This window comes from Crassostrea angulata, chromosome 3 (genome assembly GCF_025612915.1).
Source record: "Crassostrea angulata isolate pt1a10 chromosome 3, ASM2561291v2, whole genome shotgun sequence".
Classification (NCBI taxonomy): domain Eukaryota; kingdom Metazoa; phylum Mollusca; class Bivalvia; order Ostreida; family Ostreidae; genus Magallana; species Magallana angulata.
Genome location: NC_069113.1, coordinates 1,260,898 through 1,277,745, shown reverse-complemented (window position 1 = coordinate 1,277,745; position 16,848 = coordinate 1,260,898). Strand labels below are relative to the sequence as shown.

At 33.4% G+C, this 16,848-nt stretch overlaps 1 protein-coding gene across 2 annotated transcripts in view; it reads right to left on the bottom strand.

Annotated features, from left to right (window-relative positions):
* The window catches only part of LOC128176351 (uncharacterized), a 36,171-nt gene extending 19,460 nt beyond the window's left edge, over window positions 1–16,711 (bottom strand). Inside the window, exons 1-14 of one of the 2 annotated variants that reach the window (XM_052842610.1) lie at window positions 16,558–16,711; window positions 14,391–14,549; window positions 12,896–13,021; window positions 11,224–11,409; window positions 11,078–11,116; window positions 10,654–10,710; window positions 10,403–10,528; window positions 9,759–9,881; window positions 8,629–8,700; window positions 7,669–7,793; window positions 6,862–6,951; window positions 6,331–6,420; window positions 733–843; window positions 49–165 (exon numbers count right to left, since the gene is read on the bottom strand). In XM_052842610.1, the coding sequence (XP_052698570.1) occupies window positions 49–165; window positions 733–843; window positions 6,331–6,420; window positions 6,862–6,951; window positions 7,669–7,793; window positions 8,629–8,700; window positions 9,759–9,881; window positions 10,403–10,528; window positions 10,654–10,710; window positions 11,078–11,116; window positions 11,224–11,409; window positions 12,896–13,021; window positions 14,391–14,529 (1,401 nt within the window). In that variant the 5' untranslated portion in view covers window positions 14,530–14,549; window positions 16,558–16,711. The remainder of the gene's footprint in view (window positions 1–48; window positions 166–732; window positions 844–6,330; window positions 6,421–6,861; window positions 6,952–7,668; window positions 7,794–8,628; window positions 8,701–9,758; window positions 9,882–10,402; window positions 10,529–10,653; window positions 10,711–11,077; window positions 11,117–11,223; window positions 11,410–12,895; window positions 13,022–14,390; window positions 14,550–16,557) is intronic. The other variant, XM_052842609.1, reaches the window with a different exon arrangement.
* Window positions 16,712–16,848: the final 137 nt, after the last annotated feature.

Here is a 16,848-nt window from a genome sequence, read left to right as displayed (position 1 = left end):
AGGATGGCTTAATTCGGATTACCTGTAGGATGAATTAATCCTGATTACCTGTAGGATGAATCCAGGACTCCCCACAATGGACTGCACCGACACGCCTGGCCAGGGGTACCGGAACACAAACTCCTTTGGAGCGCTCGGTTCAGTAATCAGCACCATGACGGCATTCTGAAAGCATCAGATTTACCGGAACAATTCATGAATGTCTTATTAATAATGTCGGCTTGAGCTTACTTAAAGATAGTGGAAAGAAAGACATCTGGGCTGCATTTTACAAAATAACTTAAGACAAAGTCGTAAATATTTACAGTCTCATAAAATGATCTTTAAAAAACATAATTGACATACTGTGGTTTCATAATTATTCAAGGGTATCAATTTTTGTGGATAAATTGAAAATCACAGTTTCAAGGATACGTAAATTGGTGGCCAATGACCCTATCAATACAAAATGTTAATAGAAATTGCATTTCAATGAACATTTAATTTCATGGATCAACTAAACAACGAAATCCACGAAAATTGGAATTCAACGAATATCGATGAAACCACAGTAAAACTATTTGTTTACACATATTTCAGTTCCCATAATTATATTTTCCGACCATAAGAATAAGTCATTGATTAGTCTCTTATTAATAAGCATTCATTATTTTGGTCGTAAGTCTTAAGTTCTTTTGTAAAACGCAGCCCAGTGCTACTTGATGAATTAAAACACAATGGAGGACAACATACTACATCTCTGTCCTTCAGGGAGGGGAACTGCGATCGACCTGTGGCCTTGACCGTCAACTTGGTGATGGATTCACCTTTCTTCTGATTCTCTTTGACCTGTGCCGTCACTTTCTGTATAAAGTATATTCATAATACAAGGACTCTAATAAACAAAGCAAGGACGAAAGGTCCCATAGTTTTAATATGTGGGTAAGTTAATTGGATAACAGATCAAGTTTACCCCTTTAACAGTAATATACAGGTTTTGCCATACAAATATGAATTTATAGATATCAATTATAAGTTTTACTAAGATTAATCATAGAAACTGAATTTGACACAGAAAGATACATGTTGATATTACACCTGCATGAAATGAATTACTGAATGTTACAACGGACAAAGTATTATGTAAAACAAATACCGTACATAAAATTATGTAAAACTGATTACAGTAAAATAATTTAAAAGATGATAGATATCAGATCTAAAGAATAATGAAATAGTTGATTACTCAGCATCATTGTTATATGGAGTACATATTGTACTGGTCGTGGGAATAGTGAAATAGTTGATTACTCCTCATCAGTGTTATATGGAGTACATATTGTACTGGTGCTGAGACAGTAAAACATGCTTATGGCAAACACACTTACAGTGAATTGACACGTAGTTATTTAAATTCCCCATGTATTTTAAACACATTGTGAAGCTCGCGGATATAATGAATTATCTATACTACTATATCAAAATAATAGACTCGAATTTTTGGGCTTTAATACTGAGAAATCGGAAGAGTACTGTCTTTTGTTTTATATATTTTATATATCATTGGTACTTGAAAATTACCAATTTGTTTTTATTTTTTCTTAATCAAGCTTCGCTTATTAATAATCAATGAAAATCCCTTTAAAAAATCCGGAAATCATCTGGATTTTTTGGATTTTACAATCTTGCGCATGCGCTTAAGATTCATGCTAAATCACGGGATGCTCTTTAGTTTATGTTTCCACAATATCACATTTGCATGGATAAACTCAGAAACGATAATACAAATACGTGTAAATTTTCATTGAAAATTTGCTATACATGTATATTCTGTTCAGGAGAAAAATTCCAAAAATCTAACTCAGCGCATTTAATATAAAAAATCATGAGAGTTCCGAAAGTCAGCATGGTGTGTAAATATGAAGGGAGTAAAAATGTTGGTGAAAAAGTGTTGAATTCTTCATTGATATTGTGGTAGTGTGTTATTTTTTTAATTTGTTTTTATTTAAATGATTAAATATCAAATGAAACCAATAATTTCTACAATTCGCGTTTTTAGCTCACCGAGACGAAGTCAAGGAGAGCTTATGCTATACCCTCGGCGTCGGCGTTGGCGGTGGCGTCGGCGTCGGCGTCGGCGTCCGGACCTGGTTAAAGTTTTTGTTGCAGGTCCTGTATCTAAGCTATTACTTGTCCTATCTTCACCAAACTTGCATGGGTGATGCATCTGGGCCTACTTATGGACTTGAAAGACTTGGATGCTGAATCTGGGTCCTAAATTTCAGATGCTGGAGGAGGTTAAGGTTGTTGGACCAGGTTAAAGTTTTTGTTGCAGGTGCCCTTTGATAGCAATATCTTAGTTACTGCTGGTCCGTACATCACCAAACTTGCATGGATGGTGTGCCTTATGATACTGATGCACCAGACAGGCTTGAGTGCTGAATCTGAGCTATAGGTTTCGGATGCTGGAGGAGGTTAAGGTTTTTGGAGCAGGTTAAAGTTTTTGTTGTGGGTGCCCATTGATAGCAATATCTAAGTTACTACTGGTCCTAACTTCACCAAACTTGTGTGGATGATGCGTCTTATGATACTGATGCACCTGACAAGCTTGAATGCTGAATCTGAGCAATAGGTTTCGGATGCTGGAAGAGGTTAAGGTTTTTAGAGCTGGTTAAAGTTTTTGTTGCAGGTGCCCTCTGATGATTATATCTTAGTTACTACTGGTCCTTACTTCACCAAACTTGTATGGATGGTGCGTCGTATGATACTGATGCACCTGACAAGCTTGAATGCTGAATCTGAGCAATAGGTTTCAGATGCTGGAGGAGGTTAAGGTTTTAAGAGCTGGTTAAATAAAGTTTTTGAAACAGATGCCCTCTGATGATGATATCTTAGTTATTACTTGTCCTTACTTCACCAGACTTCCATGGATGGTGTGTCTTATGATACTGATGCACCTGACAGGCTTGAATGCTGAGTCTGGTTTCGGATGCTGGATAAAGTTAAGTTTTTAGGAACAGGTCACATGTTTAATAGATGATAGTACTATATCAAACTTGCATAGTTGATTTAACTGTAATATGAATGAATCGCAGAGGTAGCTTCAGGTGCAGAGCTTGATCTCCATTATCAAGGATGCTAAAAAATAAATCTTAGTTATTACAGGTCCTAACTTAACCAAACTTGAATGGATGGTGTGTCTTATGATACAGATGCACCTGACAGGCATGGATGCTGAATCTGAGCCATAGGTTGCGGATGCTGGAGGAAGTTAAGGTTTTATTGCTAGTGCCCTCTGATGATGATATCTTAGTTATTACTGGTCCAAACTTCACCAAACTTGCATGGATGATGCGTGTTATGATACCAATGCACCTGATGGGCTTGAATGCTGAATCTGAGCCATAGGTTTCGGATGCTGGATGAGGTTTAGTTTTTTGGAACAGGTCACATGTTTTATAGATGATAGCTTGCATAGTTGATTTAACTTTATTATAAATTAAATGCAGAGGTTGCTTTATATGCAGAGCCTGATCTCCATTATCAAGGATGCTAAAGAAATCTCCTACCTCACTCAAACCATCTCGATAGATAGATGTGTTTGTTGATAAATGATATAACATGATTCCTATGATATAGTATTGTATGATATGAAACAACATTGTTTGATATGATACAATATGATATCATATGATATATTATAAAAAGTTATACAATACGATATGATATTGTATCAATTTTTTGGATATTTTATGATATGATATTGTATCAAGATACTGTTATGTATAGTATTGTATATTATGATACAATATTGTATAATATTATATTGTATTTTTAATTAATTATTTTATCACATGATACAATTACATAAGATATTGCAAAATATTATATTGTATCCTAGGATACAATATTGTATATTCTATAATATTGTATCATACAATATTGTATAATATGATATTGGTTTCAGTAATATAGAATTATATCAAATGAAATTGTATTATATGATATTGTAATATTATATAATATTGTATCATACGATATTGTATGACATGATATTGGTTTATATGATATATTATCTTATCACATGAAATTGTATTATATGATATTGTAATATATATTATTGTGTCATATGATACAATATGTATAATATAATAATGTATTTTATAATATTTTGCTTTATCACATAATATTGTATCATTTGATAAGATACAATGTTGGAATCAAATTATATTGTATTATATGATATAATATCATATAATGTATCAAATATGTTTCAGTGTCATTCAATACAATATCATACTATATTATACAATATAATATGTTTCAATGTTATGATGTTTTATGTAATATGATATTGTAATATAATACTATATTGTATTATATTTTATGATATTGTATTATGTGATCAAATACAATAAGGTATAACACAATACAATGTCATATCATACATTACAATATCATATCTCATTATTGTTTATTATGGTATTTTATTGTTTTATATGATATATATTATAAATATGACATGATACAATATTTAATTTTCTATCATTGTATTGATTAACATATGAACATATGATTATCATAAAAAAAATTTTATCAGATGATATACGATATTTTGTCAAAACAGAATCCATGAATATCCAAGATCATAAAGTATGATTTTCATATAAAATGATAAAGGTGGTCTTATGAAGGTGATGTCTCATAATGGTGATGCTCCGTCTCGGTGAGCTTAGTAATCTATGATTACCTATGTTTGAATATCCGCGATTACTTTCCGTAATTAATAAAAGCATACAACACTTTTGGTTTTTATTTTACTTATTCATATAAGTCCTGAGACTTATTGAAATCCTTGATTTTCATTGGTTGAGGGAGATTCCCGCCAAGTTCTTTGTACTGGTCAGTCAGAGCGAGAAATATTTTCAGCCAGTTGTGAGGTCAATCTTGGTTCCTGGGTTATTTGACTTTATATATATTTACATTAATTAATTACGAAAGACTCCAGGACATTGACTGTAAGTTGACTTCTTTTTCATACTAATTCTTTATTTTCCATTAATTAATCTGTTTTTTACCTTTAATGTAATTTAAATGCAATATACTGAGTTTCACTTAGTAGTGATCAAATTAAGCTGTGATTGAATCAAAGTACATGTATATGAAGTTTGTATATCGGTTTTATATGTTTATTAATAGGGCTATTGGCCATTCAGTATTTTCACCCATTAATCGGGCCATACACCTAATTGGAACCCTGATCCATAATCAGGTATACATGTATAGAAATATGTATTATATTTATTATGCATAAGAGCTGTATAACTCATATAATTATTATTTATAATTGTGTACGTGAACTTATCAACGATCAAGTTCTTATATAAATTTAAACGTGTATATCACTTTGATATAAGGGGAATAACTCTTATGATTCTTTTGCATAATTTACTCAGTATATATTGTCAACTTTTAAAGAAATTAATTCATGTATAATTCTATGAAAATGTCATTGTGTTAATATAATATGTTTATTTTATAATGAATGCTTATACGCTATTGTTGACCTTTTACAGGGTTCATAATGAAATTATAATAAATCCATCAAACCTGAGACGTGGAGTTTTCATTTATACATATATAAAGAAAACGCTACTACATTATTAAATTAAATTTTTAGATGAAAGGTATTTACAGCCTCAAAATGATTTGTTATGAATATTTTGACTGTTATTTTTGATGCAGCATCATTAATTTTCTCCAAAATCATTTCGGAGCGATTCTGCAATTTTTGCTACATTATATATGGCTATATGGGAGGCATTTTAACTGTGGTGAATAGCTGGTGAAAACCTATCCCGAGACAAATTAGATTGTTCTAACTACCGTAAGCAAAATGTAGTGAATTGTAGGCTTAGAGCTTGGTTAAGTAAGTGTCAATAATACTGTGTGTCGATGTACATGTATCTATTTCGTAAATGTCCGATATAATTTGCAATGTCAACCCGTGCACGCACGGGTCAAAGTCAAGTGTTAATAACGTAGCAACATCTATTGTCCCAGGCACTTTGTTATAAGCGTGTTTCACTGTATAACCAAAAGCAAGTTGCACATTTTTGTTTTAAATATACCCTTTATCTCTGTATGTGTTGTATATTCATTACCTGTTGTTTATGATGCATGTGTATAACTTATTCTATGTGATACATATTACGTTACCTGAATTACCTGTTGTATTTGATGCATGTGTATAACCTGTCCTATATGATACATATTACGTTACCTGTATTACCTGTTGTTTATGATGCATGTCTATAACATGTCTACAATATATGATACATATTACATTACCTGCTGCATGTGGAATGACGCCAGACTCCCGATGTCCCCTGCCAACACAATGTGGGCCATGGCCACTTGACTTAGGCTTTCCGAAAATGTCTGAACCAAAAATACATCATCATAACATATAATACTAGTACATAGTCAAAAAGCAAGTGATACTTTGTCAATGTGAATTAATGAGGCAGAGTTATCCTTACAATATCATAGACATAACAACAATCACTTAAAATATTACAACTGTTGATTCTGGATTTGCTTTATCTATATGTTAGCCCAATGAGAAATCGATCATTCTGAAAAAGTTACTGCAAACCAACTTTAATTCACAATGAAATTATTTCACGATTAACCGGAGATAGACTTGTTTGCGGAGACTACTATTCACAATAAAGCCTTTAATATATGTCTGTGTCGTAATAAAAGCCATTTGGCAAGGACTAAATTGAGTTGAGAAATATTTACAATGACGAGGGTTTTATGAATTTCTGGCACGCGAATTAATTTGGTTTACAGTACACAGTATATATAATGACTTACACTGTCCGGGTCTCCGACGGGGATGTATATAAACTTCATGCACAGGCTGGTGATCAAGTATTTGATCATTTCGATTACTCCCGGTGTTTCCTGGAATCGAGTGTTATTTATAGAGTCAGAAAATGATATAAAATAATCAGAAGAACAAAATGTCAAGAAGAATACAAGAAATACATAAGTAATCAAAGATTTATACAGGGCTCACTGAGACAGGCATCACCTTTATGAGATCGACTTTATCAATTCATATAGAATCATAGTACTTCTATTGATATTTAGTTAAAATATTGTATATCATAGTGTGGATTGACACAAAAGAACTGAGAAGAAAAGGAGGGTACTTGATTGACGGTCAAAACTAGCATTGCTTTATAATAATGTTTGATAAAATTGAAGCTGTCAGAGCCAAGGGAGACAGGTTTAGGGGAGGGGTGCTGAACACATTTACACCTTGAATTGTAAAAATATAACCACAGAGAAATTTTTTAAATTTATGCAAATCTGAGCATAAAATTTATGATTGGTTTAAACTATCGTACAGTTTTCTATAGATTTTTAAATCCATTTCTGACTTTATTATATTATGAATGATTTACAGGAAAAAAATCATTTTATGCATACTAAAAGTACATGTACATGTATGTTCAGTGATATCTATCTGTAGGCTCTTTTTGATCCTTAAAATTTAGCTTAACACAGCCCAGAACATAGTTGGGCCCAGTGCAATTGTAGGTGCCACCTTTTTTTATTGCTGTATTAGGGGGACGTTGGGCCGCATTAAGTAATAGATGTTTAATCAGTACTGACCTGTTGTGAGGTTTCATCCGTTGAGGATTCCTGTGCTTGCAGGTTTAGTGGATTAGTGGCATGACCGTCCGAGAGAATGATCACCCTCGGATTTAGTACATGTCTAAGAACCACCTCACGTTGTGCTGGAAATAAATCACATAATTATCATATCTGTATCTTATGTAATAAAGGACTCTATATATTCTGTAATATCAGACCCCTTTGTCAAGTACATCTAATAAAGAATTCTTTATACTTTGTAATATCAGATCCCTATGTCATGTAATAAAGGACTATATATACTATATATGTAATATCAGATCCCTATGTCATGTAATAAAGGACTATACATACTATGTAATATCAGATCCCTATATGTCATGTAATAAAGGACTATATATGTAATATCAGATCCCTATGTCATGTAATGAAGGACTATATAAACTATGTAATATCATATCCCTATATGTCATGTAATAAAGAACTCTGTAATATCAGATCCCTATGTCATGTAATAAAGGACTCTGTAATATCAGATCCCTGTATCAAGTACATTTAATAAAGAACTCTGTATTCTCTGTTATATCAGATCCCTATGTTATGTAATAAAGGACTTAATAAACTATGTTATATTAGATCCCTATATGTCATGTAATAAAGGACTATATAAACTTTGTTATATCAGATCCCTATATGTCATCTAATAAAGGACTAAGTATGCTCTGTAATATCAGATCCCTATGTCATGTAATAAAGGACTCTGTAATATCAGATCCCTGTATCAAGTACATGTAATAAAGAACTCGGTACACTCTGTAATATCAGATCTCTATGTCATGTAATTTGAACTCTTTGTACAATGTAATATCAGATCCCTATGTCATGTAATAAAGGACTATACATACTATGTAATATCAGATCCCTATATGTCATGTAATAAACCAGTTTTTTAGCATCAAGCTCGTTAATATTCCTTACCTCTTTTGAGTGCAGCAACAACCAGGGATAAAGCACGCTGTAATGGGGTACTTCCTCGGGGCTGGACCCTCTCTGTAAGAGAACAGCAGGATTAGGTAATACAGAGCAACTGTGGCCATTTATACTGTCCCAAGATATCAAGACATCCTCGATTCACATTTTGCTAAATTACTCAATATTTATAAATACCTAGAGGTTTAAACAATGTTCATTCAAAATTATGAAAAAAATCCTAGACTTCTGAGTTGAAACGGCCCCTTTAGCTTATCATGTTTCAATACAGGGCTAAAAAATGTGATGTATATTGGGATTTTGTATTGCAGCAGACTAGGATGATTAATTTGAAAAATTGGCCGAGGTATTCCGAGTGACTTCCAGATGGAGAAAAGATGTGAACATTCCCCATAACAAATCTATATAAGAAATCTTTTTTCGTTCTTGTGAATTTTTCTGATTGAAAAATGACAATGTGTCAATGAAGATATCTTGGACAGTTTTCCTTTCATCCATTTCAAATGACAATTGCACTTTTTTCATGGGTATGTGTATTTTTTTTTTTACCGTATCAAAAATTGGCCAAATGTGCTCCATAAATATCTTGGGACACGATCTACAAATGGAGCACTCCAATTGTCAGACACACACACATAATTTTTAAAAAGTTTTTTAATAACTTGGGTAAGCTGTAATTTTCTGTGTTGATAGTGGATATGAGATTTCATGAACAATCATACATTCAGAAGTTTTTTTTTTATAATCCCTTTTTACTTCATTTGTATATACTACTAACAAATAAATGAGCAAACTAATGAACTTAAAAAGGTAAGTTAAATCCCTCTACTTCTATTCTGTATCTATGATAGTGTGACGTCTGTCCGGTTACATCATCTGCACTAGATAGCTCAGAAAGGTCTGGGAGAGGGCGGTTTTGGGAGAGGGCGATCTTAGTTACGGAACTTGTGCTCAATCCCAATTGTATTTTTGTACAATAAAAATATGTTCAAATCAAATCATAGTTCAGCTGGTAGAACACCTAACTAGATATTCAGGGGACCAAGGTTCGAATCCCTGCCTTGTCCATCATTATTTCCCTCAACCTGTTACAATAAAAAATTGATAAACTGGTTCACCTAAACTGCGCCTGATCAGCTGGTAGTCGTTGGTCAGGTGCTGTACTACGCTGGTCTCACTGCCACACGTGATGAGACACAAGTTCTCCTCCAACCCACTCTCCATGGCGACGTTCTCAAGCTCTACAACAAAATATCGTAAACACTCTCCATCTTCTTATTCACAACAACAGAGATACAGGCATTACAATTGGTAGGAACCAATCTCAGACAGAGCAATTTCTGTGTTTAATAACAGAGTAAGTAAATCAAATATCACATTAAATCATTCTCAGACTAAACACTTTTCATTTTAATTAAAGTCACAAATAACAAGTAAGCAAAAATATACCACATATCCAGTTTATTTTGCGTGTCAAAACATTTGCCAACATGGGTCAAAATACGTAAGATTTTCAATTTGCATCAGTCATTTTTAAGATTTGAAAAGTTTCATGTAGAAAATAATACTATAATAATAATAGATTAATGCAGGATATAATTTCTGTATATTTAATATATTTCAATACAAAAGACACTGCTAAAATTGTGAAAATTAGATCATCATGAAAATTACCAGATACCGGTATACAGTACGTATCACAATCAATTTCAAATTGAGGAGTTTTTGTTTTAAGGATCTTGACCCAGATTAGGGATCTGACCTGACATGAGCCTCTCTATGGCCCCCTTGGCCTGACTTATCCCCTCCCCTCTCATGCTTTCTGATGTGTCCAGGACAAAAATAGTGTCCATTCCTGCAAGGGCGTAAGGGTCTTGGCATGCTTCCGCTAGTGAAGAAAAAGAGAACAAAGTCACTGTGAGATGATCGAAAATGTCACACATCCAATGCTCTTAGTTCACAATTACAGGAGAAGCCCAAGTTGTTCTATTTGTCCTAGAAATAACGACATACCTTTCTCAGTTTCAGCTCGGATTTCACGAGAAAAAGCATCAGTTGGAGGTGGGCCACCTGTTTAACAGTGTAAATTCATATACACTAAATCACTCTAGATGAATTCAAAACAATGCAGACTAAAGTCAGATAAGATGCTTGTTTTAAAACACATAACACTTAAGTGGCATATAGCTTGATATCTTTAAAGAAATACACTTAAATTCTGTAAATACTTCTACATCAATTTCTTAAAAATTTAATATTTAATGAAAATAAGAAAATTTAATTTGTATAAGAACAAATGTTCATGAATATATTTACCTAGAAAATGCTAATTTTACTTTAACAATAAAAACTGATGTACACCAATATCAATGAAACCCTACTGTAGTACTTCATGTATCTGTTTAGTAAACATCTTCACCCATTCACAAAAACTTACTTGGTTGGTTAGCGCTCGGTTCAGAATTTCCTCCAGGGACTAAAAAAAGACCATTAAAAGGACACATGAACAAATACGAAAAGCCATATAAACCACAATTCTTTTTACATCTACAGTGGCATATAGTTATTCCATTTAGTGCTTACATCTTCCACCCATAGAGGTGTTTGTTCCGGGGTGTCCCCCGGGGTTTCCTAGCCCAAATCCCATGGAACCCTGTCCTCCTAGGCCGGGAATGCCTCCCATTCCTGGATTAAGCATGCCCCCTCCACCTCCGGGATTCATGATTCCACCTAAACCACCTAGTTGGCCTCCTTGATTCAGCATTCCCCCTGAAGAGAACATTCATTGAAATGTTATACCAGTTTTTAGAAATATTTTCTATCTATGAAATAAAAATATATATTGTATTTCTCCGAATCATTTGATACTAGTAAGACAATTGTTGTCATGTGATGTGGGATTGACATGTGCAGTATTGTGACATCAAGCAACATAAACGTCCACGCATGATAAATTTTATCCATTGTTAACTGTAACATATCTTTAAGGGTAATACACATGGTAAAGTTCAAGATTTATCAGGATACATGTAATAGAATTATAGCCTTTTGATATCAGTCAATAGATGCTTCTATAAACCTGAGTAGCCTACATCGATCTTGATTTTGTCCTCAGTCAAAATACAATCAGCAGGTCTATAAAAGTACATATTGACCTCATTGAAAAGCTTAAATTGAATATTATCTCGGATCTACCATTATGCTGTTTGTATAAGAGTGTAAGGATCTACTGTAAAGTTGTTTGTAAGAGTATGATAGGATCTACAATAACGCAGTTTTTAAGAGCATGTAAGGATCTAATGTTTGTAAGAGTTGTTAGGATCTAGTGATAGGATCTAGCAATAGGATGTTTGTATGTGCATTTAAGAGTCTATCATTAGGCTGTTTGTAAGAGCATGTAAGGATCTACTGTAAGCCTGTAGCCGTAGGAGTGTTATGATCTATGATTAGGATGTTTGTAAGAGAATGTAAGGATCTACAATAAGACTGTTTTGACAACAAAAAAGGATCAACTGCTAGGCTGTTTGTAAGAGCGAGTAAGAGCCTACCATTAGGCTGTTTGCAAGAGTAAGTAAGGACCTATGGTTAGGCTGTTTTTCAGAGCAATTAACAGGATCTAGCTTTGTTTGTAAGAGTGAGCAAGGACCTCCTTTAAGGCTGTTTGTAGGTCTACAGTCAGGCTGTTTGTAAGTCTACAGTTAGGCTGTTTGTAAGATAGGACCTACAGGTAGGCTGTTTAAAGGAGTATGTAAGGATCTACCGGTTGGCTGCTTATAGGAGTGTGAAAGGATCTACTGGTAGGCTGCTTGTAAGATCAGAATATACCTGTAAGCTGCTTATAGGAGTGTGTAAGGATCTACTGGTAAGCTGTTTATAGGAGTGTGTAAGGATCTACTGGTAAGCTGTTTATAGGAGTGTGTAAAGATTTATTGGTAAGCTGTTTATAGGAGTGTGTAAGGATCTACTGGTAGGCTGTTTATAGGAGTGTGTAAGGATATATTAGTAGGCTGTTTATAGGAGTGTGTAAGGATCTACTGGTATGCTGCTTATAGGAGTGTGTAAGGATCTACTGGTATGCTGCTTATAGGAGTGTGTAAGGATATACCAGTAGGCTGTTTGTAAGATAAGGATCTACTGGTAGGCTGTATATAGGAGTGTGTAAGGATATATCAGTAGGCTGTTTGTAAGATAAGGATCTACTGGTAGGCTGTTTGTAGGAGTGTGTAAGGATCTACCAGAAGGCTAAAGCATATACCTTCATTTCCCTCCTGCATGGCTGCCAGCACAGCTCTCTGATCCTCCTCAGACATTCCCTGCAGGACACTCGGGTCGAACCCTCCCCCAAGCATCTCCCCGAGTCCGCCTCCAGGAAATCCTTGCCCTAAGGAATTAATCATTTAATGATTAACTTGTGCTATGATGTCTGATACTAAGATTAGGAAAACTTTCATGATTTTGTAATTAGTTTTAATTATTAACCGTGAACTAGTGAACATGTTTAACACAATTTTCTTTAAATGGCGATTGTGCCAAAATTCTTTACCATCTAAATGTCATAGAATCTATATTTCTATAATTTTTTTCCACTTCCTCTTCCAAAATGTTATTTTCATACAATTTGTTGAAGTAAAGTCTTTAATGCATTCTAAATAATTATCATAAACTTTATTGTAGGTTAAAATTATAAATTTAGCTTGAGGTGTTACAATACAACATTAAAAAGTTACATTAATTCCTTATTTTCACAAATCAGAATCTTCAGAAATCCTGACTTATTAAGATATTAATCATTAAAGAACTACATATGATATTAGTCAAATTTGGCCCCCCAAAATCCGCTATTTTTAAAATGATTCAGGATTGAGGTACATTAATTTGTTGTGTTATTTTATAATAGAGTTGACATGAAATATGTTTTTCACCTATTTCTTTGATTTATATGCACTCACTGGCAGTATATGACGTCAGAAGTGACACTATTTTTAAACTTCAATCAAAATCAACCAAAAATTGACATTTTTCTTATCTTTTTTTGAATGGGAAATATAGAGCGAGTATTTGAACAAGAACAAACTTTTTGTCACTTATAAGTATTGGAAAGATACATCTTTGGTGAAAATATTTTGTTTGTTCAAGTAGTCGCTCAATGTTTCCTTAAAGAAAAACTGCCTCAAAACAAGCCGTTTTATGCTAAAAATGAGAAAATGGCGGGAAAAGGTAAACTTTATGATGTCATATTTTTAAATTGTGGGCATTAAATTCAAAATGAAAATTATAAAAAAACTTCAAATGTATATGTGTACAAATAAAACAAAGAATACAGTAAAATGACAACGTTCATTTTAGGGGGCCATTTTAGGCTCAAACCATATATAGTCCTTTATTAATATATTGACAAATATACACTAAATGTCTGTCAGAAAGGATTATTTGCCATTCGTAATTTTTAAAATCCCTTTGTAGTCTCTATACATTAAATCTATACTTTAACAATTTCCTGGTCCATAAATATCTTCACTTGTCACCATAAAAATCATCTACTGGTTTATCTATAAATATATAGTACTGGACTGGGATCTGACAAATTTGACAAATATCGGTACATTAGATTCCATAACGCAGCATTTAGTTCAGAATTTAATATAAAAAATTATATTTACGACAATTAAAACATATGCCTTTCATTGCAGTTCACAATCAAGGTACAATAAATTTAAAACTGTTAATTTTTTTTTTAAAAGCTTCAATACCTCCTCCGTTCCCCATCAGATTAGCCAATCCCTGACCTCCGCCTTGACCAAAGATGTCCATGGGGTTTTGTCCAAACAGACTTGCATTGTTTGAACCACCAAAACCCCCGGGTGGACCTCCTCCAGGAAAACCTGACATTGTTGTTCTCTTATATGTAACTTCATGGAAAAAAAGAGAAAAGAAACCAGATGAAATAAAGAAGAGGCCTATGAGCCATATTGCTCACCTGGGCAATAATGTCCAACTCTGACCTAACTTTGACCCCAGTAGTCTACTAAAGGACTAAGTGCGGTTTTATGCAATTTTTGCCCTCCAAAATCAAAGTTCTAGAAAGAGCTTTAAAATAAGGTGAAAGATAGTTAAAATCATATTGAAAATGAAGGTGTAAAAGGTTATCACCACAGTGACGTCATAATGTAGAAATGACGTCATGAATATTGCATTATTTTGATAAATTGATGTTTTGTGGCAAAATATGGGTGTTTTCCGATGATTTTTCGACTGGGAAACATCGAGCGCAGGCTTGCTCAAGTACCATTTTTTAGTATGATATGTATAACGATCTGAAGAAAAACATATGTTAAAATCGCACTTGAGCAGACCTGCGCTCTATACTTCCGAATGCAAAATATAGGGCAAAAATGAGAATATCTTCATTTGTTTGCAAATTTGCGGGAATTAGGTCATTTAGGTGACGTCATAGATAAACAGCGAGTGAGCAATGATGACTAAAATCAAGATTAAAGTTATAGGCATCCTCTTTACAATGATTTATGAAGATTTCATTTTTATACGATACTATTTAAACATTGGTTGAAATCGGGGGCATATATTTGACCATACCGCACATAGTCCTTTAGAAAATAAAATACAATACAAAAAGTATTAATATGTAGTAATTTTTGTCAGACTTATTTTTAATGATGAACTGAATGCAAGCATTCAAATTTTACAAATACCGGAGATACAAGTTTATTTCTATAAAGTTCAAATACAGTATTGATAAATCTGACGCTATTGTGACCCTCTCCTCATGCAGTTTCTTCCTGGGACATGTTTGAAAAATCCTTGAATACTCGTAACTCAACTGAACAGAGATTTTTTAGTTCTTTAAAACTTTAAAAATTCATTATATCTTTTTTTCCATCTCTATATACATGTAAGACACCATTTATAGAATATGAGGCATGGAAAAATGTGTAACTTCCTTATAACTGATCGAGTTTTCATTACATCCTACTTCCTAACAAGTGACTTTTCTGTAATATCTTAATTTAACATTATATTTCACAGACCGGTGTTTTACACCCACTAGTTCTTAATTTACATGAATAAGTTTTTGTATCAATATATTAATTTATATAAAAAAAGTGGATCTCCCATTGTGGCCGCTTAAATTTCTGATCTTAATAGGTTACAGTATACAAAAATACACTCTAAGTTCTTCAGAAAAAGATTTTAAAGGCCTCCATCTACGGTAATTTAAAAAATTCAATCTCCAAGTGTGGGAGCCTTCAAATTCCTGATGCCTGTTATTGGGAGGGGGGGGGGGGGGGGGGGGGTAGCTAGGTTGTTGACTCATGATTCGTGCAGAATCTTCAGTTCTTCTTTCAGAAGCTGTAAAAGTTTTATTACCAATAATACTTGCTACTTGGTTTGTGAAGAGAAGGTTTTTACATCCCATACTATATTCATTATTCTCTTATCACAATATATCTCCCATTGGATCTGGCCCTAATTGTCTATGATCGATGCTTAAATGAATTCGTTATGAACAGCATGTGCATAGTTTAATTAAACATAATTAATACTCTGCCGGCTTAGTTGTTCAGGAGAAGTTGACAAGTGTTATAAAATACAGAGGGACAAACAGATGACAGCAGACATAAAGTTGTACTGAGCTTAAAATGAGCATAAATTACCCCCCCCCCCCACTCATACCCTCCAGACTTCAATAGTCTTCATGAATGAATTTGGTTTATATAGAAAACATCACATGAACTATAAAAATATCTAACTATGAACTTTTCTGGCAGCAATACTGTAATATTTTAAATGAAAATCAAACAGAGGTTTGATAAAAAAAAAAATGGCATTGCCAATTCCTTGACAGGAAGAAAATGAATTTTGACTATTAATATAATCATAAAACTGAATGTGTATTACCTCAATGATCAATGTCCATATTACACGTTTTACGTTATCAAAAAAAGAGCATCAACTGTTGTCCTTAGATGTCTGGTAGTTTTCAAAAACTTTATAGTTTTTTGGAACTTTTCAAGACGCTGGATTTCCTGCACTGACTCAAAGGGAAACGAAAGTAGAAATATTTATGATTTAAACTTCCGAATCACTAATCTCTATCGAGGTCATAGAGTTATAAAAATAAAAGAAATATTCACATGCTTTCGTTTGTTTCTCGAGAAATATGAAAATTTAATGCTTTCTTATGTTTTG